We start from the raw sequence: 22516 nt of genomic DNA, 5'->3' as shown, positions 1-22516 counted from the left end.
ATCATATCTCTGTCTCGGCGTAAAAGAGAAGAAGAAGAAGAAGAAGAAGGAGAAGGAGAAGAAGAAGAAGAAAGTATATTAGATTTCCAAGTCCTCTTAAGCGTAATTCTACGTTTTGCTTATGTCTCGAGTAGAGAGCAATTTCATTTGTCTGCTAAAAGTGGATTTGGATTCTTAAGTGGTGTATACCTTTATCGAGAGAGAGAGAGAGGAGAGAGAGAGAGAGAGAGATTCCATTCATTATCAAACGGAACACAAAGGACTTTTTCATCTTACTAAGAAATAAATATATAGAATAAAATAAATAGAAATAAAAAAAAAAATAATATACCTAAAAAGCACATACCACACACACACATACACACACACACACACACACACACACACACACACATATATATATATATATATTGATATATATATATATATATATATTATATATTCAAACGGACACAAAAACATTTAAAACTTTTGAACCTTATAAAAAATGAATAAATAAATAAATAAATTCAAAAAAATTAATAGTATAATACATAAAAAACAGAAAATAAGAGCATAAATATTTACACCAAGAAAAAAAAACTGGACCCTCTTTTTACAGACTAGTAACTGACAGACAAAAGGCAGGCTTGCAAGATAAAATAATTGGCTTCGTTAACTAAAGACAACACCTGGAAGACAAAAGAAGAAGAAGAAGAAGAAGAAGAAGAAGAAGAAGATGACGTCCATAATATGTGATGATTTCGCAAGTTATCTCTTCAATTTTTTTCCTACATATTTTACAGTATTTTATGCTTAAGCCTTTGAATGAGTGTCTTTGCACAATGTCGAAGAACTAACCCATAATTAGTGATTATTTTGCAAATTACCTCGTCACAGTACTTAATTCAGCCATAATCCATAGTGTAACAGGGCTTTTAAGAGATTATTATTGTTATCATTTTTGTTATTATTATTATTATTATTATTATTATTATTATTATTATTATTATTATTATTATTATTATTATTATTATTATTCAGGAGATGAACCTTACTCAAATGGAACAAGCCCACCAAAGGGACCACTGACCTGAAATTCCAGAAGATAACAGGACATACGCCAAAAGACATCAGTGATCAACAAATGAAAAAAATAATTGCAAGTTCAAGAAGATAACAGGAAGCACACCAAAAAAAAATAAATTTTATGAATTATCAGAAAAGTGTAAATAAACTACCGATGATTAAAAATAATTAGGCAAAAATGTGACTCATTTCTAAAACACGAAGAGAATTTCTTCTGGGTAGCACAATGAAGTCTCCGATGGAACCTGCAGGCCCCGTGGATGAACTGGAACGGTTGAACCAAAGTGGATGAGGATGATGACGTCGAGGAAGCATGTTATGGGTGTACGTGTGGATGAATGGGGCCCTCGAAGGGACTAGGTTAAGGAATATTCACTGGGATTCAGCGCCCGTTGTCGTTGGATGTGTTTCTCTCTCTCTCTCTCTCTTTCTCTCTCTCTCACGCATACACATACAGGTAGGGACACTGCCATTCCCCTCAAATGTATAAATGTATCGCAGGATAAAGAGACGCATATAATATCACTGAATAGCAAAAATATGGAACGTGACGAATATATGAATAATGGTACAACCGCGAAGAAAAGTGACGCAATGGAGTATACCACCGCTGTGAGACCTTTCGACTTCTCGTCTGCTCGGTACAGGACGAGTAGTCGAAAGGCCTTCCAGCGGTTTACTCCATTGTGTCCCTTTCCTGTGTGAAGTTTGCCTTCATACGCGTAAAGATATATGTATATATTCAGTCATTTACTTATAAATATATAATGAAAATATGAATTTTTATCACATCACCGTGATTCATATACACAGGCGTTAAGCTACAAATGCCCTTGCTGGCCGAGTTGGTAAAGTCACTGAAGTTATGACTTCTCCTCTGTGCGCTGGTTCGAATCCGCGAGAGGACGAAATGATTATGAACTAAAATAAAAACTTCCCCTTCTGTTAACATACATGAAAATACATTAATTCCGAGGTAGAGCGAATTGGATATTGAAGGACGTTTGTAGCTTAGTGCATGTACATATATTATATATAAATATACACACACGTATATTCACACTCACCTGTAGGCGATCAGGGACACCACGATCAGCAGAAAGAAGACTCCGCCAGTCACACCGGCAATTATCTCAACGGTCTGAGCTGCAATTAAATCAAGAGACGTGAGACGGATATGAACGCACGAGGATTAAGTAGCGTGACGGGCTTATATCTAAGGTCTGTAACTTGCCCGGGGGTTGGGGATGAGGTGGGATGCTGGGGTAGATATATACGTATATATATCCTGTAAAAGCTGAGAGGATTATTAACTGGAATTACATTTTTTTTAAATGACAACATGTGGATATAAATGCGTTGTATGCATTATGTAATACATGAAAAGTGACAAGTAGCTTACATATGGTTCATTCGAATACGTATGACTGAATTCAAATGAAATAAAATCTGGAACGTTACTCACACTGACACTTATGCCCCCTGTACCCACACGGGGGCTCGTCAATGGGAGGCCTGCCCATCTTCCAAGGGATGGTGCTGGTCAGGTGGAGGACCTTAAAAAAAAAAGAAAAAAAAGGAAGTCGTAAGAGCGCATAAGTACACTGAAGATTAAGGAATAGAATTTTCTCTCTTTCTCGCTAGTGAGAGAACTTTCGGTTGGAAGGAGGAGAGAGAGGGAGAGAGAGGGAGAGGTGAGAGAGAGAAGAGATTTTGTTTGCGTGAGAGCCGAGAGGGGGGGGGGGGGAGGAGAGAGAGTGAGAGGACCGAAAGAGAGAGAGAGAGCAAAGACCTGTAGAATTATTGCTCTCTCTCTCTCTCATGCTACATATTCAGGCAATCATTGTTTTCTCTATTTCGTTGGAAGGAGAGAGAGAGAGAGAGAGAGAGAGAGAGAGAGAGAGAGAGAGAGAGAGAGAGAGAGCACGAAGACCCACCGGAAGGCCGTTGTAGTCGTCCTCGATGTAGCGGAATCCTCCGACGGGGTAGAGACCAAACTCCCCAGGTATCAGGTGGTGTTCCTGTCGACCAATTAATGTGTAGTTACCCTCCGCGTCACCCCGCTCGTCCATACGAACCATGTAGCTGGTGGGCGTGAACGAGGACTTTAGTGGGCGGGGCGGTATTTATTTTGATAATAATAATAATAATAATAATAATAATAATAATATAATAATAATAATAATAATAATAATAATAATGTGAAATGATTGCAAGCATATTAGTAATACCATTTTTGCAAAATACTTCATAAACAACAACAACAACAACAATAATAATAATAATAATAATAATAATAATAATAATAATATTGTGAAGTGACTTCAAAGCATATCAGTAATACCATTTTTGCAAAATACTTGATAAATAATAATAATAATAATAATAATAATAATAATAATAATAATAATAATAATAATAATAATAATAATAACAATGAGACTGAAAGTCTCAGAGGTCAATCTAGGTAGGCGGCAAGGGATTAAGAAATAATCATGGAATATTATCTACAAAAATTGTCGAGTGAAATAAATTACGAAAATGACTGAGTCAGCTTAAAGATTTATGTTTCAAATATGATTTACTGATGGGGTTTTCATTGGGAAAAGGGTATTACAAATTATAAAAAAAAAAGGATTACGCTCAAACATACACCAGAGGCTACATAGGCGTGTTGTCAGAGTACGAATATCTTTATACACACACACACACACATATACTATATATATATCTCTATATATATACCATATATATAATATATATATATCTATATATATATATATTATATATATGTTATATATAATATTAAAATATATATATAATATATATATATATATATCTATCTCTTGCGGTGGCGGGGTGGGCTAAGGCTTCACTGCCAGTCCTAGAATTAAAGATGTCGATATATATATATATATATATATATATATATATATATATATATATATATATATATATATATATATATATATATATATTTGCCAGCGCCAATGACATAACGCCCACAAAAACGACTTGAGGGCGTGGTAACACTTCAATTACCTCACTAACAAAACCAACTAATTTAACCGAAGACGAGATTACGTCCCAAGGAGACGAACGCAACAGACGCCCTACTACGGACGAGGGAATCTCTCTCTCTCTCTCTCTTTCTCTCTCTCTTCGTCGTCTATCTGAGGGCTGTTCTCGTTTATAGACTGAAACCTGATCTACAAAAGAGGAAACTAGCTAAGGCGTTTCGTAAGGATTCGTCTGAGAGAGAGAGAGAGAGAGAGAGAGAGAGAGAGAGAGAGAGAGAGAGAGAGAGAGAGAACTTCAAAATAATCATCTTGACAGATTGCTTAAGGGGAAATCTGACTACTTGAATTGAAAGCTAATAAGCGAACCAATCTCTCTCTCTCTCTCTCCGTCAACTTTACAGAGCACAAGAGGAGGAATATGACTAAGTGAATTAAAAACTAATCAAACTCTCTCTCTCTCTCTCTCTCTCTCTCTCTCTCTCTCTCTCTCTCTCTTATTACGGGGCTAAAATAATCTATACTGGATAACAAAGCTTACATATTTTATAATCAAAATAAATAAATAAAAAAAACCTTCCACTTCATGAATATATTTCATATACTGAAACCTGTTTGTCAGTCCCCGGGGTGGGGGTTGGGGGCCAGGGTAGGTAGGGGGAACGTGAGGGTAAGGGAGACATCCAACCTCATCCTGCAAACCTGTTTATCCACCCCAGGTGGGGGCCGGGGTAGTTCGGGGATCAGGAGGGTAGGGGAGAACAGCTAAGCTGCTCCGGGTTCCAGCGCACTTATATCGCGCGCCAACAAGCTCGTAAGGATTATAATAATCGTATATACATATTCTAATTCGGACTTCTATGAATGCTCCAGACTCCATTAGAAGGATTAACGGTACCTGGTTTCGATTATCATGTTAATTATATCAGCGATGAATTATTCATAGCGACTATACTTCCCACAGACGACGGGGAAGATTATTATGTTAATTATCAGTGAAGCGTAACGGGGAGATATCTGTCTTTTCTTCTATTTATTCATGGGGATTAATTATGTCGTTTCGTCGACGGGAAATAATAATAATAATAATAATAATAATAATAATAATAATAATAATAATAATAATAATAATAATAATAATAATGACATGAATAAATAAACATAAGGGTAAGAGCGTTTGTATGCATACTCGAGTAAAGGAACTCATATATGAGACTTCGAGAGAACAATTAAAACTTTGAGAGAACACTTAAGACTGAAGTAACACTTAAAAGAACAATTAAAACTTTGAGAGAACAATTAAGACTTTGAAATAACACTTAAAGGAACAATCAAGACTTTGAAAGAACAATTAAAACTCTGAAAGCAAGAACAACATCCAGAAGACGAGACACAAGCTTCTGCTGTCAGTTTAAGAAGGATTCCCGGTAGGAGGCGCTAATGAACGTAACCGGGTCCTATATATCCCTGAAGGACCCCAGCAGCAGGACTCGTGCTCCCCCCGTTTTAGGAGGAATAGGACAACTGACAGGTGTCCCATAGAGCACGAGGAGGGCCAATTAAAAGTATTACTCCACAGCCTTCAATCTCACCCCATGGCGCTCTTGTAGGTTGTACCCAAGATGGAGGCGATCAGTGCACGTCCGTTGTGGGGGTCGCTCCCGGCCTTCAGGGTGTTGTTGAGGGCGCGGGCGTACACGTGCACGGCGTCGTACAGGTAGGCGGCTTCCGCACGGATCTGCAGCAGAAGAAGAAGAAGAATTAGTAGTCTGAATCTAATAACTGAATTAGAAATGCACGAGGGTATGATAGTATTGGCGTCAAAAAGAAGGACCCTTTGCCCACAGGACGTAGTACACAGGTATACACAGACGCAGAATAAACACGTACATTTATATGTTGTATGCATGTATGTATGTATGTATGTATACATATATTTAGGGAGGGGAGGGGTGTTCTAGTAGGTAGGGAACCGTTGCAGCCTCTTGCTGATTCTTGTAAATAATAATAAGGAAAAACCAATGTTGGGGAAACAAAGCTTCTCGGATCTATACCTTCTCCCACCCAGTCTATCCCAGGGGGAGGGGAGGGGAGGGGAAGGAAGCAGAGCCCTCCTCCCCCCTTCCCTTCCCTTTGCCCCCCTCCTCCCTACCCCTTTCCTAATAACAATCGCCCACATTCCTCCATACACTGAACCTTGCTCACAGTTGTATAATAAGCGTACACCTTTCACTGGGTCCGGTTCCAGTTTCCGGGGATGATTGCCCCCCCCCCACATCCCCCTAGCCCCTTACCCCACCCCGCCTGGGATACAACCTGTCAATAATGGTGGATTCTCTCTCTCTCTCTCTCTCTCTCTCTCTCTCTCTGTCTTCGGTGGAAAATATTACTGACAATTTCATGTACCTAGTTTTGACGATCAGAGTTCCTCCACTTGAAGAACTATTTTATTACTCTCTCTCTCTCTCTCTCTCTCTCTCTCTCTCTCTCTCTCTCTCTCTCTCATCTCCATCCACGCGTCCAATAACTGGACTTACAGGGAGTTATTATGATGTCGGAGCAAAGTTCGGGGACATAAAATTGAGAAAAATATAATTGGCCTTTCTTACACTTAATGCTGCCAATATGACTTCCGATAAAACTACTTTAATATTTTCAACTCTCTCTCTCTCTCTCTCTCTCTCTCTCTCTCTCTCTCCTGTAACTAATACTGTTCTCATAACACTTGTTTTCTCTCTCTGTCCCTCTCCTCTCCCTCTCTATCTCTCAGTTAGCACACACACACACGATGTCTCCTCTTAGGATGGACTAATAAGTCTTTGAAACATCCTAATCCTTGTAAATTTCTCTCTCTCCCCTTTCTCTCTCTCTCTCTCTCTCTCTCTCTCTGCAGCTAGTACTGTTCTTTTAACTATTGCGTGCTCTCTCCCTCTCTCTCTCTTTCTTTCTCTGCCTGTCTGTCCTGTAGCAAGTACTATTTTTATGACTCTCTCTCTCTCTCTCTCTCTCTCTCTCTCTCTGCCTCTACAAAGCCCCAGAAAGAACTCGGGAAAGATGTTACTTTAATATCAAAGGGCGGCGGCCGCTTTTGAAGTGTTCTGTTGTGTTCCAGCGTCGAAAATATAATCGAGAATGGGGAAGTTCCTATTTTTATTACTTCCCCCTTAGAGTACAAAAGGAAGTGTAATAAAAACTTGTGGAGAGAGAGAGAGAGAGAGAGAGAGAGAGAGAGAGAGAGAGAGAGAGAGAGAGAGAGAGAGAGAGAGAGAGAGAGAGAGAATTCTAATCATAAGGTTATAGTTAGCCATGATCGTGCATCTGGCACTCTTTCCGATCCACCCTCAGATCTTTGAAAAACTACCGAGGCTCCAGGGCTGCAAATTGGTACTTCGATCATCCACCCTCCAATCATCAAGCATTGTAATTGTAATTAAGGTTATAAGTAGCCACGATCGTGCACCTGGCACCGCCTTTTCTTTTTTAAATCGGATAAATATCCATGTTAGGGACATTCGAAGTGCTCCTACAGTGGGCGATTGCGTAATATAAATCTGTTTTATGTCTCTAATCAAAGCCATTAACTCCCGTCGTCTCGTTACTTTTATTTGGTCAGAATACGAGGTCGTGGCACTTACTGGAACGGTGAGAACTCTAAGCAGCATTTTGCTACATGAAGGGGCAGCCTACGAGTTTCGTTTCTTTTGGAACTATAGAGTGGAATCACCTGTTCAATAAAGCCACGAATATAACCAGAAGGTGGCTACCGACGCCATTAAGATCCAGCGCAAAAAAAACGGCCCCCTTAGAGAAGGAGCCAGGTTAATCAGCCTCGCTGCATAATAAGTTGAGTTGGCTTTCTTGATCAGGGCGTGAAGCTGTGGGTCTCCTGTGAATGGGTCCCCCTTGTGGGGGGTGAGGGGTGGGTGGGGTGGGGTGGGGTGGGGGCTTTTTAAGACATCCAGGAAGTAGCAACGTCGCCCAAGGGCCTTTTGCATTTACGTTTACTTCTCTGTGGAGTATCTTTGTCAAGACGACTCTTTCATATAAAGTCCCCAGGAACGCCGGCGGTCAAAGGAACTTTTGCTCTTCGAATCTATTCCTCTGTGAGATATTGTTGTCAATATCTGGTCGTTCTTTGTATAGGAGTGTGACACACACACACACAGACACTCGTCTCACTCTGAAAGGAGAAGTTTCCACCTACCAGAATATATAAAAATGGTTAGTGGTTTTGTTGTGACGGACGACTGGCCAGTTCTGTGCTGGCAAAAACTACTATAACTCCGAGGCCTCCTACGCCGATTCCAGAATCAAATGAAGTCATCGGCTTTACTGAACGCATTTCCATGGCAGTCTGGTGCCGGCAGCAGCAACAGTTGGCAATGAGGCCAACGGAGCGAGAGTGCTTAAAAAATAAGTAAAAAATGCGCAGATGTTTCGAGTTCTCCGTTGCCTGTGCTGTTGGCTGGCGCTTACAGTGGTGTCAGACGTACGACTATAGCTAACTTCAACTTTGAACTAAATAAAAACTACTGATGCTAGAGAGCTGCAATTTGGTATGTTTGATGACTGGAGGTTGCATGATCAGCATACAAATTTGCAGCCCTCTAGCCTTAGTAGTTTTTCAAAGATCTGAGGGCGGACAGGAAAAGTGCCAGACGCACGATCATGGCTAACTTTAGCCTTGAATAGAATAAAAACTACTGAGGCTAAAGGGCTGCAATTTGGTATGTTTGATGACATGAGGTTGGATTATCAGCACGCTAATTTGCAGTTCTCTAGCCTTAGTAGTTTTTCAAAGATCTGAGGGCGGACATAAAAAGTGCCAGGCGCATGATTATGGCAAACTTTAACCTTTAATAAAATCAAAAGTACTGATGCTAGAGAGCTGCAATTTGGTATGTTTGATGACATGAGGATGGATGATCAGCATACAAATTTGCAGCCCTCTAGCCTCAGTAGTTTTTTTTTTAAGTGCAAATAGAGGAGACTTACATTTTTCCTCCCTCCAATCCTGGTGAGAGCGTTTGGGTGGTTGAAGGGCGGCTTCTCCAGGTAGTCGTTGACCTTGGTGGCGAAGAGCTCGAAGGAGGGGGAGGGGGAGGGGACCACACCTGAGGAAATATTTACTTAATCAAAAGGTGATATTATAATAGAGTGATTTCAGCATTATTATTCATGAACTGAATAAAAAAAACAGTAAGAGTGGTTTTAGCAATATTAAAAATAAAAAAATTGAATTATTACCTGGTCCTATTATCCAGTAAAGGTGGTTTTGGCATTTACTTAACTAAAAGGTGGTGTTATTGTGGAGTTGAAGTGATTTTAGCATTATTATTAATGAACTGAATAAAAAAAAGTGGCATTATTACCCAGTAAAAGTAGTCTTTGCAATATTACTGAATAAAAAAGTGGAATAATTACCTGGTTACTATTACCCAGTTGTAGAGGTTTTAGCAACAATACAGATTCAAAAACGCGATATTATAATCTGGTATTATTACCCAGTAAAAGTGGTTTTAGCAATATTACTGTTTCGAAAAGTGGTATTATAATCTGGTATTATTATCCTGTAAAATTGGTTTTGGCAATATTAGTGATTCAAAAACTTGGTATTATAATCTGGTATTATTACCCAGTAAAAGTGGTCTTAGCAATATTACTGCTTCGAAAAAGTGGTATTGTAATCTGGTATTATTACCCAGTAAAAATGGTCTTGGCATTATGCCTGATTCAAAAACGTGGTATTTCAATCTGGTATTATTATCCAGTAAAAATGATTTTAGCTATATTACTGAATTTAAAAACGTGGTATTATAATCTCGTACTATTAAACTGGTTTTAGCTTTATTACTGATTCGAAAAAGCAGTATTATAATCTTGTATTATTACCCAGTAAAATTGGTTTTAGATCTATTGCTGAATCAAAAGTGGGTATTACTATCATTAACAGCTGACTGGCTGACTGATAGGTTTTTGTTGACCAGGATAAAAGTGTTTACTTAAATAAATACAACCTGCAACCATACAGTTACTTTAATTTTGGAACGCATTAATAATATAACACTCATGAATAAACACAACCAGGATAAAAGTGTCTACTTAAATATAAGGATTAAAGTGTTTACTTAAATAGATAAAAACTGTAACCATATCCTACAGTCAACAGGTGTCGTATCGACCGCTTCGCAAAATAAAAACATTCGCTTTTATTAAACGCCGTCAAGGCATCGAGCAACGTTTCCTCTCTCTCTCTCTCTTTACGTCTTCCTGAACGCCACCAAAACGAAAGAATTGAACGCGCCACCCCACTACTAGAGCAGCGTTCATAAAAGCCTAACGAACCGTGACGCAAAGCAACCACGCCTGAAGTGAAGAGCCGAGATGGAGTCTGGCAGCCGTGAAAAATTGTTTCCGAGTTAGGGGGGCCGGGGGCGAAGGGGGGGAGGGGTAGGGCAGCGGGTGGGGGGAGTGGCTGCGGGGGGGGGGGGGGCGACCGCTCTTTACCTCTTTACAGAGCAGAAGTTAAACAATTATTTATTTTCTGAATGCAAGGGAAGGTTCGAGGCCCACACACGTCTTTTTAATCTGAAGATGATGACGATATATATATTGATATGTTTACTGGTATGAAGTGTTTGTCGTTCTTCGGCAATGTTTATATTGTACATGGGGAATAATAATAATAATAGACTCTCTATCACGAGAGTATATATAATGTTCTAAAGGGTCCACAATAATACAAAGTGTAAAAAGTCCGTGTATAATTTTGAAGACTTTACAGAAAGCTTTCGAACCCTTCCCTGGGTTCATCTTCACCTAGTTGTTGTTAACTACCCTCTTTCTTCACCTGGCCCATTAAAGAGCTAACGACCGTTGTCAACGATCTTCAACGACTCTTGTTTTTTATATTTACCTCTGTACTTGTCGTAACTTTTTGTTCATTTGGACTGAAGATGAACCCAGGGAAGGGTTCGAAAGCTTTCTGTAAAGTCTTCAAAATTATACACGGACTTTTTACACTTTGTATATATATTATTGTGGACCCTTTAGAACAACAATAATAATAATAATAATAATAATAATAATAATAATAATAATAATAATAATATAATGATAATAATAATAATAATAATAATCAGTCCACAGCCTTCCAGTCGTGTTTACCTGCAATAACTTCAAACGTCAACTTCCTTCGTTACAGGAAGTTTAGCGTTAGCACCTGCGACAACCATCGTGTCAGGGAACTTCGCGAGTTGTTATGACTTGGAGAAACATCGATCGTTATAACCAGTTGGAGAAACATCACTTGTTATAACCAGGGATCTCATGGCGCGAATGATTCTCACTCAAGAATTGTGAGAGGCGACAGAAGGGCTGGCAGTTGAAGAACAGTGTGGGATCAGAAACGGACCATGGGGCACACATCACCAGTTTTGTTTGGAAAGTTTGACACTGAGGGGATACTGGGATACGTGATATGCGTAGGCAAGGAGATATCTTATGACAAAGCTCATTCGTTGATGTCTCAGGATGTGTGTGTGTGTGTGTATGTGTATGCGTGTGTGTGTATGCGTGTGTGTGTACTCTGGGTTCGATGCACTGTTGATGAAGCTTTTGTTAAGATACAACAAACATCTAATGCACGATTCAGCTGTAAAGTACAATATATATATATATATATATATATATATATATATATATATATATATATATATAGTTATATATAGTTATATACGTGACTATAAAGAGAGAGAGAGAGAGAGAGAGAGAGAGAGAGAGAGAGAGAGAGAGAGAGAGAGAGGAGAATATATTCCTTGCATTGTCAGTTGAGTGTTGAGAGTATTAAGATGCAAAAAGAAATATATACCGTTAGTTTTGTTTCAGAAAAAAAATATGTACTCTCGTATAATCCTCCTCTTCACAACAAAGCCTCGAAGTAGCCATAACTCAACTCACTCTCTCTCTCTCTCTCTCTCTCTCTCTCTCTCTCTCTCTCTCTTTTCGAGGAACATAAACCCCACCTCATGATGCTTTGGGTAGAACAAACCCCTCCTTAATTATGAAGGCGTTAGGAGGAGAGGAGGAGGAGGAGGAGGAGGAGGAGGAGGAGGAGGAGGAGGAGGACATTTTGGAAGGGGAGGGGTTAGGGTAGGGGAGGGGTTGGGGGGAGCGTCGTCCCTAAAATGAACGAGAGGTCTTGAAGATTATCCGGGAGAAAATAACGGGACTTGAATTAAGCTTCCTTGGGACGACAAGGCGTTTTACAGCTTTTAAAGGAGAGAGAGAGAGAGAGAGAGAGAGAGTTGGTTGGTAAGCAGGGATATAAATGATATGAAGGCTTGCATGAAAATAGCGCTCTCTAACACACTTCTCCCTAAGAATGACTTAGATCATTTTCATTCTTTTTTTTTTTTGTCATTACCTAAGTAGAAAGAGGTAACCTTTAGACTCCAAGGCGCAACGCCTTCCTAAATTGACAAGATAATAATAATAATAATAATAATAATAATAATAATAATAATAATAATAATAATAATGTTATTTCAGTAGATGAAACCTATTCCAACGGAACAAAGAGCCCGCCGAAGGGGGCCCCACCTCCCCCCCCCCCCCCCCAAACACTGCAGCAGCAACTGATCACGACGCAGAGCCAGCTATTTGTCATCGCCCTAGGGGAGATGCGAACCTGCGACATCCGAGGTGGCATATCACGACACCCACCGCTAAGTATACCAAGGGGACCTGGCCACTTCACTGATGCATACAGGAGCTCTGCTACAGTGACCAGGTCTAAGTGATAGCATTTTGCAACTCCAAAGTGACACACGTGGGATTCCAGACAAGCGGTAGTTTACAGATTCCCGGGCCGTGCGACACCCAAATCCATCCGCCACGGTAAGTAGTCCCTACGACCTCGGGTGGCAGTTCACCTATAAGTTATAACCCCTGTGGCTAGCGCGCACAGCGCAACATTACCTCTTGCCAGAACATGCCGTGCTTGCCAAGAATATTTAAATATGCGGATAAGGCGCGAAGCGCCGTGCCGCCACAGCCTTACTGACAGCACACATAAATTGATCGTCCCCGAATGTGTAGTCGCTCCCTACTTTGTTGTTGTTTTGGTATCGCTGCCATATTGGTTTTGGTGTTCTTCCGCCGATTTCGGTCATCGGTCGAGTGGGCCCGCGAATCTGTAGGTGCTCCGAGACTCAAGTTTTTGACAGGTTCCACACTCTTCCAGTTCGATACTCACCCAGGAAGTTCTGGAAGGCGGCCTGGACTGTGGAGTTTGTGTGCTCGTTCAGAAGATCCCGCAGGTATTTGTCCGGTTTGTTTTTGTCGTACTGGCTCAGGGTCACGCCCACTACGAAGTATTCCCCTGAAGAGGAAGACAGGATGATAATAGATGTAATACTATTATTATTTTTATTATTATTGTTCTAAGGGGCCCACCATAATAAGAATGTCAAAAGTTCGTGTATAATTTATGAACGCTTCATAAAAGCTTAAGACCCCTTTCCTGTGTTCATCTTCAGTCCAAATACTGAAGATGAACCCATGGAAGTGTTCAAAAGCTTTTACAGTTTTTTTAAAATCATACACGAACTTTTAACTTTTTTGCTATGGTGGACCACTTACGACGCTGTATATACTCTCGTGATACAGTTTAAAAATGTATATCATCATTGTTATTATCATCTACGTTCTAGCTTTCATAAGAAATCTTTTCGAGGTCACGAACTTGCAAGAACAAAATGCAATGAGGACGAAAAATAAACTAAACAAAATAAACTAAAGTTGCAGCAGATGAATAAAAAAAATACTGACACAAGAAAACAATGTAAACAAAGTTTGGAAGATATTCAGCAGAGCAATTAACATTAAGGCAAGACTAAATGATGAGAAACTGGAAAATATTACAGGTCAAGAAACAATGAAAATGAATACTTGATAAAGTAAAAATAGAAAATATTTCGCGTGAGACCGAAGCAAGACAAAGCATCTACGAGAGAGAGAGAGAGAGAGAGAGAGAGAGAGAGAGAGAGAGAAAGAGTGTACTCACCGTTCTCAAAGAGGCCTTTCTCTTCCATGATAGTCATCAGGCCTAAGAATTCGTAGTAGTGACCGAGAACGACGTATACTGTAACAGAAAAGAAACCATTATTATCATTATTAATAAAATATCTTGTAGGCACGCGCTACGTGATCCAGAACCCGGCGCTGCTACCTCCCCTATCCTTCCCATACACTTCCTACCCCGTTTCCAACTGGGGTGGACAAACAAGTTTGCCCGGGGTGGGGGTTGGGGGTGGCTGTATCATATCTCCCCTACTGACACTCGGGGAGGTCAAAGAAGATTCACTTGGATATTATTACTATTATTAATTTTTTTTTTTTTTTTTTTTTGCTCTATCACAGTCCTCTAATTCGACTGGGTGGTATTTCTAGTGTAGGGTTCCGGGTTGCATCCTGCCTCCTTAGGAATCCATCACTTTTCTTACTATGTGTGCCGTTTCTAGGATCACACTCATCTGCATGAGTCCTGGAGCTACTTCAGCCTCTAGTTTTTCTAGATTCCTTTTCAGGGATCTTGGGATCGTGCCTATTATTATTATTATTATTATTATTAGTTATTATATTATTATTATTATTATTATTATTATTATTATATTATATAAACAAGAATAATTAAATGTAATATAAGATAATGTTTGCAGGAAACGATATAGGAACTAACAGCAAATAATTGTTACCAAAAATACCCATTTGAACAATCTCATATATAACCTACCATCCGGAAGATATACGACTTGTTGCAACCAACCAATCTCTATTTATTTCGACTCTAGGAAAAGATTTAAAACCAGACGGGAATTATATTTTGTGGAAGAATCATATTAAGAGTCCTTTTACGAGAGAATATCCCCTCTAACAATATTCCCTGTTTAACAGCTTATAATAACGTCAGCAAGCAGGAGGAGTCGCCTTTTTTGTTAAAAAATATGACATTTTACGCTTTCGAAAGGTCACCAGTTCATGCTGACGGGGCTGCTGCCTTATCTGTTTAAAGATTTAACTCGTAAGTACGTATGTATGAATGTATGAATGCATTATGTATGCATGTAAGCATGACAGATCTAAACACACGCGTGTATTGTATGCATATATACGCAATGTGTGAATGTATGCATACGTATATACGTCACGGAAAATGAAAATCATCTTCATATAAATTTCAGATGTCTTTGTAAAAAAAAAATAATTATGATTCGCACATTATAAATGTCAATTAGTTGTGTGTGTGTGTAGATGAGTGTGAGTGTGTGTGCGCTGTGTGTGTGTGTGTGTGTGTGTGTACTAGTAGACGGAACTCTCTTGAAATGCGTATATAGTCTAAAAAAACTAGAAGAATGTATAATATATATATGCATGTATATATATATATATATATATATATATATATATATACATATATATATATATATATATATATATAACTATATAAAGACAGCAGTCATACGAGGCCATCATAGGTCACCCAGAGGTCAAGCAAAAGGTGAACGTCAAATGAAATGAAAGGAAAGCATAATAATTGCCCCATCGCGGTTGTGACTTCTTGTGATGGCCTTGCATTATTAATAAAAGACTTTTTTCATAATTTTCTGTCCATATTTACAAATATTATTTTATTATTATTATTATTATTATTTATTATTATTAATTATTATATTAATTAATAATATGTATCACTAGCACAACCTCCCGATATTTCCTCTTGACTCCCAAATTTGACTCAAAACGGAGTCAGTAGTGCGCGTGCGCGCGTGCGCATAGGCACTTTGACTCTGCCAAGATAATCCTCTTTGCCTCCTTGGGGCGGCTCTCAGGATCATTTGCCCCAATTACCCGCGTCTAATTTCTCTGGGATCAAGGTGAAGGCGATCAGCAATCGGACGCGGTTGTGGCGGAGGGTCTGGGGGGCGTCTGGAAAAGACGCAGCAGTAAGCAAAATCATCTTTAGTCTCCTACCTGTTCCTTTCATTCTCTGTTTTTTTTTTTTAAATACCAACGGTTTTCTCTCTGTCTCTCTTAATTAAAAAACTACTAATTACAACTCTTCTTTCATACGTTTAAAAAAACTATCTACTGTTCCTCTCTGCCATACTACATTAAATCAACTACCCGATCATCAATTAAAGCGTGTTTTATCTTAATATACAGGTAGTCAGGTTCAAATTATACATACATACATACATACATATATACAAACAATATATATATATATATATATATAATATATATATATATATATATATATATAGTATTACATACATGAAGCATAATTCCATTATGTATCAGCTCCCTGAAGATGCTCTACAAATACAGTCGAAACCTAACCGTCAGAATTTAACACCCAGTGTTTCATTATCCCAGTGGAAAATATTCATATGATAGATAAGTGTAACTGAATCACGAAAATATGGAACGTGATGAATATATATGATTAAGGACAGAATGCACGAAGGAAAAAGAAACGATGGGTGGAGTCCTGCAAAGGCCTTTCGACTGCTTGTCCTTTGTTCTTTACTCATTAAAAGGACAAACAATCGAAAGGCCTTTCCAGAACTTCCGTGTTTCTTATTCCCTCGTGCAATTCGTCTTTATATATAAATAATATATATATATGTATATATATATATATATATATATATATATATATATAATATATATATATATATCACAGACAGACACTGATTACAAATTACATATACTTTAATTCTCTTAGAAGTATACAAAACAAAAAAAGATAAATAAATAGACAAATCCCTTTCCCTATGCCCTTCTTGCCCGCGACTACCATCAAAGACTCGTGAGTGTAGCTGTTGTGAAGAGAGAGAGAAGAGAGAGAGAGAGAGGAGAGAGAGAGAGAGAGAGAGAGAGAGAGAGATATCCGAAATCTCCCACCAAAAGCATTTATTGTTTTTTTTTTTTCAAGAACAAAAAACTCACTTTTGGCTGAAATATCTGGCACAGACATATTCAGAGAAATGATTAATTGTGTCTTCATAGACTGCATAGGTTTTTTCAGTAGGTTTTCCTACCACAGAATGTTTTGTTTTATTAAGGTTTTTCTAGACTGAAATATTCTGTTAAAGCCCAACTTTACTACAAAATAAAGCGTCTAAATTTTACTTGTAATTTCCAGAAAGCTGGTTGAAGTATTTCTGTATCTCTCAAATGACTGTTTAAATAATATTCAATGTATTTTATTTTCAATTTAATATAACCACACTGATATTTTCAGTTCATTTTTTTGGCAACAACATAATTTCAATGGAATTTTTAGATGCTTAAAATAAGACATTTACTCAAATTATACACTTATCCATTCTACATTTTTTATGAGTTTCAAAAAAATGTAGAATAGATAAATGTATCATATGAGCAAATGTCTCTTTCTTTGCATTAAAAATTCAATTGAAATTGTATTAAATTGCCTAAAAAAAAGTCAGTTTAAGCTCAGTCTCTGAATTGGATTTCCTCAGAAAAATGTCTCAGAATCTCACGAACCGAAAGGGTTTTATTTTTTTTTTTTAGATTTTTTATTTATTTAGTTTTTAAGACTTCTAAAAAAAACATCCTACTTTCCTCCTCAGTCCTCCTCACGAGTTCAAAGGATTTGTTTGGCTCTTCAGTGGTAACCTTTTTTTTTCCTCGGTTAAAAAAAAAAAATACTACTTTCTCTCGGAACTGGAAATATTGTGTTATATCTCGCCGAGGTTTCCCTTATTATTATTTTCGGGGGGAACTTGTTTCTTTGGATCTAATGTACTAATGCTTGTATATATGTTTAATTTCACTCATTTGTATGATTATGCATGTGGTGACAGACCAGTTGAATACACACACACACACTCACACACACACACATATATATATATATACATATATATATATATATATATATATATATATATATATAATATTATACATATATATACATATATATATATATATATATATATATATATATATATATATATATATATATATTATATATCATAGTCTGTGTGTGTATATATGGCGACTGTTAACACTAGGAATTATTATTATTATTTTTGTTCTTAAAAAAGTGAAGCTTCTGTCAAAGAATTGTAATCAAGAGAGTGACTTGTTTGGCACGAAAGTAGTACTATATATCTCAGGAAAACAAGAGGCAACGCAGGAAAAGAGAGGAAAGATAGTATGTTGTACGAAGCGCAGAAGAACGTAAACAGAAGTGCGCGCGACATACATATTTCTCTCTCGTGTATAAGCATTAACGAGAATAATTACGTACATATAATAAGTACGACACACGTCTATGACGCTACGATGTCGTATCTATGTCGGTATCTCGATACCAGACGTCAGTCAAAACGAATGGCGAATTCGACAGATATATTCATGTGTCATAATATCCGCGGGCTAATAATGGCTGCTCATACTATTCCTTGTTATTGTTTTTTTGTTCACACGAATATTTCACTTCGTTGGAATATTGCCGTGTTTTTATTTGCTCAACGTCAGTAAAAACGAATCGCAAATATTAGTTATTGTTTTTTTTTATTTGTTTACATGAATATTTCACTTCGTTGGGAATATCGCCTCCGTATATCATCATTCCTCTTCGGGAAATATGTCAAATATGTCATTTGTCAAACTCAGATGGCAGCGCGTGTGTGTGTGGCCTTCCTAACGAGAATTTATGGTTTAAGAATAACATAAACAATCTCTCGCTCATGTTTACGCTTGGTAAACGAGACTCTCTCTCTCTCTCTCTCTCTCTCTCTCTCTCTCTCTCTCTCTCTCTCCGTGGAAAAGTTAATCAATGGCATCAAAGCCTTCTCGGTAGGTAATTCAGAGAGCCAGGCTGCGTCAAGCCTACTTTTTTTTTTTTTTTTTAAATACGGCCTCTCAAATAAAAAAAATAAATGAACTTATTTCCCTTTGCCTAGGCAGCCTTATTGACGTGGATGTAAATATAAAAATCACGCAGGGAATTTACGTTTGTTCTCTCTCTCTCTCTCTCTCTCTCTCTCTATATATATAAATACTGTGTCTTGTTTTACTTTGAATATTTTTTCTATATTTTACAGCAAAGGTGATGAGACTCAAAGTCTCGAACGAACATTTAGCATATATATATATATATATATATATATATATATATATATATATATATATATATATATATATATATATATATATATATATAATACAATCATACAGGTTCAGAAACTGAATAATAGAAACCATTTAGATAATGTATTTTCCATTTTCTCTCTTCTTCTTCTTCTTCTTGTTCTTGTTCTTCCTTTACACTAATATTCACGAATATTTCCTCTCAAGAGATATTTTTCATTTGTACCCGCCTCAAGCCGGCCGGCTACTATTTTCCCCTCAAATGAAAACTGATGTCTTCCGTACAATGTCAAAACATTTGGAAACAGCCTCTCTCTCTCTCTCTCTCTCTCTCTCTCTCTCTCTCTCTCTCTCTCTTCTCTCTCTCTCTCGTCTCTCTCTTCTCTCTCTCTCTTCTCTCTCTGGATCCATTTCTAGAAACCCTCGTAAGTGTAGGTCGAAGACGAAATTGAAATCACCCTTATAAAGCTTTTTATTTTATTTTATTTTATTTTTTTAATGCGAAGTTTATTGATAGTCGTAAGAGCCTCGCGTTCCCATACCTAATATCTTCAATGTGGATCCTGGTAGTCTCGAGGGTTCAATACATTGTCTATCAAGTCACTGAAAAAAATCTCCTTTTTATTTAAATATCGACAGCTCATTAGAGGATTGGTAATATGGCAGAACACAAGATTATTTAAAGTTAATTTTTATTCCCTTTCTCTCTCCTCTCTCGTCCCCCCTTCCTCTCTAAAAGGATTAAATCCACACGCAAATAATAGACGTACACACTACCTGTCAATCTCTCTACCCAGCACTGTTTGTCTGTCTAGATTCTAGAAGGAGCAGACACACACACACATACACAGAAAATAGACGTATACACGTTCCCCGTCTACACCATATCTATCTAGAAATGTTCCCCGTCTATGAAATATCTATCTAGATACGTTTCCCGTCTATAAAATATCTATCTAGAAACGTTTCCCCGTCTATTAAATATCTATCTCGATACGTTTCCGTCTTATGAAAAATACTATCTTTAAACGTTTCCCCCGTTCTTAAACAAAATATCTATCTAGAAACGTTTCTCCCCGTCTATGAAATTATCTATCTCTTATCATTTACGTTTCCCGTAGAAAATCTCTATCTAGATAGTTTCCGTCATAAAATATCTATCTAGAAACGTTTCCCCGTCTATGAAATATCTATCTATCCACGTTTCCCATCTATAGAATATCCATCGACAAACGTTTCCCCGTCTATGAAATATCTATCTATCTACTTTTCCCGTCTATAAAAAATCTATCTAGGAACGTTTCCCCGTTAATAAAATATCTATCTAGAAACGTTTCCCCGTCTATAAAATATCTATCTAGAAACGTTTCCCCGTCTATAGAATATCCATCTAGAAACGTTTCCCCGTCTATGAAATATCTCTCTATATACGTTTCCCCGTCTATGAAATATCTATCTACATACGTTTCCTCGTCTATGAAATATCTATCCAGAAACGTTCCCCTGTCTATGAAATATCTATCTAGAAACGTTTCCCCGTCTATAAAATATCTATCTACATACGTTTCCACTTCTATGAAATAACTATATACATACGTTTCCACGTCTATGAAATATCTATCTAGAAACGTTTCCCCGTCTATAAAATATCCATCTAGAAACGTTTCCCCGTCTATGAAATATCTATCTACATACGTTTCCCCGTCTATGAAATATCTATCTAGAAACATTTCCCCGTCTATGAAATATCTATCTAGGAACGTTTTCACGTCTACGAAATATCTATCTAGAAACGTTTCCCTGTCTATGAAATATCTATCTACATACGTTTCCACGTCTAAGAAATATCTATCTAGAAACGTTTCCCCGTCTATGAAATATCTATCTAGAAACGTTTCCCCATCTATGAAATATCTATCTAGAAACGTTTCCCTGTCTATGAAATATCTATCTACATACGTTTCCACGTCTAAGAAATATCTATCTAGAAACGTTTCCCCGCCTATGAAATATCTATCTAGAGACTCCGTCTATAGAATATCTATCTATAGAGACGGACATTTAGGTAACCCCTGAACAACTTCTATTTCCCAATATATTCTCTGGATTTGCTAATATACACCAGCGCAAATATATTTCGCAGAAATTGCATATATGCAGAGCTAATTACGTAGCTCTGTAAATCTGTATAAGGCTTTGCGCAATTCCCGGTAATAAATGGAGAGAGAGAGAGAGAGAGAGAGAGAGATAGAGAGAGAGAGAGAGAGAGAGAGAGAGAGAGAGAGAGAGAGAGAGAGCGGGGTCGACGTGTGACGGCTTAATGTTTCTCCGGCCTCACACCACAACAAATTAGACATTTTTTTTTTTTCTAATCAAAAGTGAGAATAATGACGAGACGAATGGACGTCTAGTGACTTGTTATTCAAAATGAATATCACCATCAGGACTTGATTACGAGACTTACGGTGGTTAATGATATGTTATTATTATATTTTCTTTTATCAAAACTGTCGGAATGTTAGATTAGTATTTCACTTCTTACTGAACGCATACACGCACAAAAAAAAAAAAAAAAAAAAAAAAATATATATATATATATATATATATATATATATATATATTATTAATACACACATACACGCACAACCGCGCGCCCGCGCGCTCCCTAAATAGCGGGGGTTAAACCGGGCCGCCTGTGTGATGGTAATCGTCCAAGAGTGAGACGCGAGAGTCTTAGTCGTCATAATGAGATAGAGGATTGGTGGGGATTAGGTTAATCGCCTGGATTGCTCTCTCTCTCTCTCTCTCTCTCTCTCTCTCTCTCTCTCTCTCTCTGTATGGTCGATTCCCTTCCTTTGTGTGAGAAGAAGACGAAGAAGAAGAAGTGTAGATAATGCGTCTTGTTCTCTACAAACTTAAGCTTTTAAGGTTAAATTATTATCTCTTCCTATGTATGTATGGATGATATATAGTATACACAATATAAGTGTGTGTGTGCGTGTGTAGTTCCTTTTACTGTAGTAACAACAGTATAATATGAAGATAAAAAGGCCCTTAAAACACTATTTGAACGTTGCAGCCATATATGTATATATATATATATATATATATATATATATATATATATATATATATATACATATAACATATATATATATATATATATATATATATATATATATATATATATAGAGAGAGAGAGAGAGAGAGAGAGAGAGAGAGAGAGAGAGAGAGAGCACTTC

General features: G+C 37.6%; 1 protein-coding gene across 1 annotated transcript in view; it reads right to left on the bottom strand.

The window, feature by feature from the left end:
• LOC135214277 (guanylate cyclase 32E-like) overlaps positions 1 to 22516 on the bottom strand; it is a gene marked incomplete at its 5' end in the record, with an annotated part of 104568 nt that overhangs the window by 55688 nt on the left and 26364 nt on the right. The window contains 7 exon segments of the mRNA XM_064248398.1: positions 2136 to 2214; positions 2534 to 2624; positions 3006 to 3153; positions 5678 to 5823; positions 9081 to 9199; positions 13342 to 13467; positions 14152 to 14229. Coding sequence (XP_064104468.1) covers positions 2136 to 2214; positions 2534 to 2624; positions 3006 to 3153; positions 5678 to 5823; positions 9081 to 9199; positions 13342 to 13467; positions 14152 to 14229 — 787 coding nt within the window.

The sequence above is a fragment of the Macrobrachium nipponense genome, chromosome 45, assembly GCF_015104395.2.
Source record: "Macrobrachium nipponense isolate FS-2020 chromosome 45, ASM1510439v2, whole genome shotgun sequence".
NCBI classification, from domain to species: Eukaryota; Metazoa; Arthropoda; class Malacostraca; order Decapoda; family Palaemonidae; genus Macrobrachium; species Macrobrachium nipponense.
This window is presented reverse-complemented; position numbering and strand designations above follow the sequence as displayed.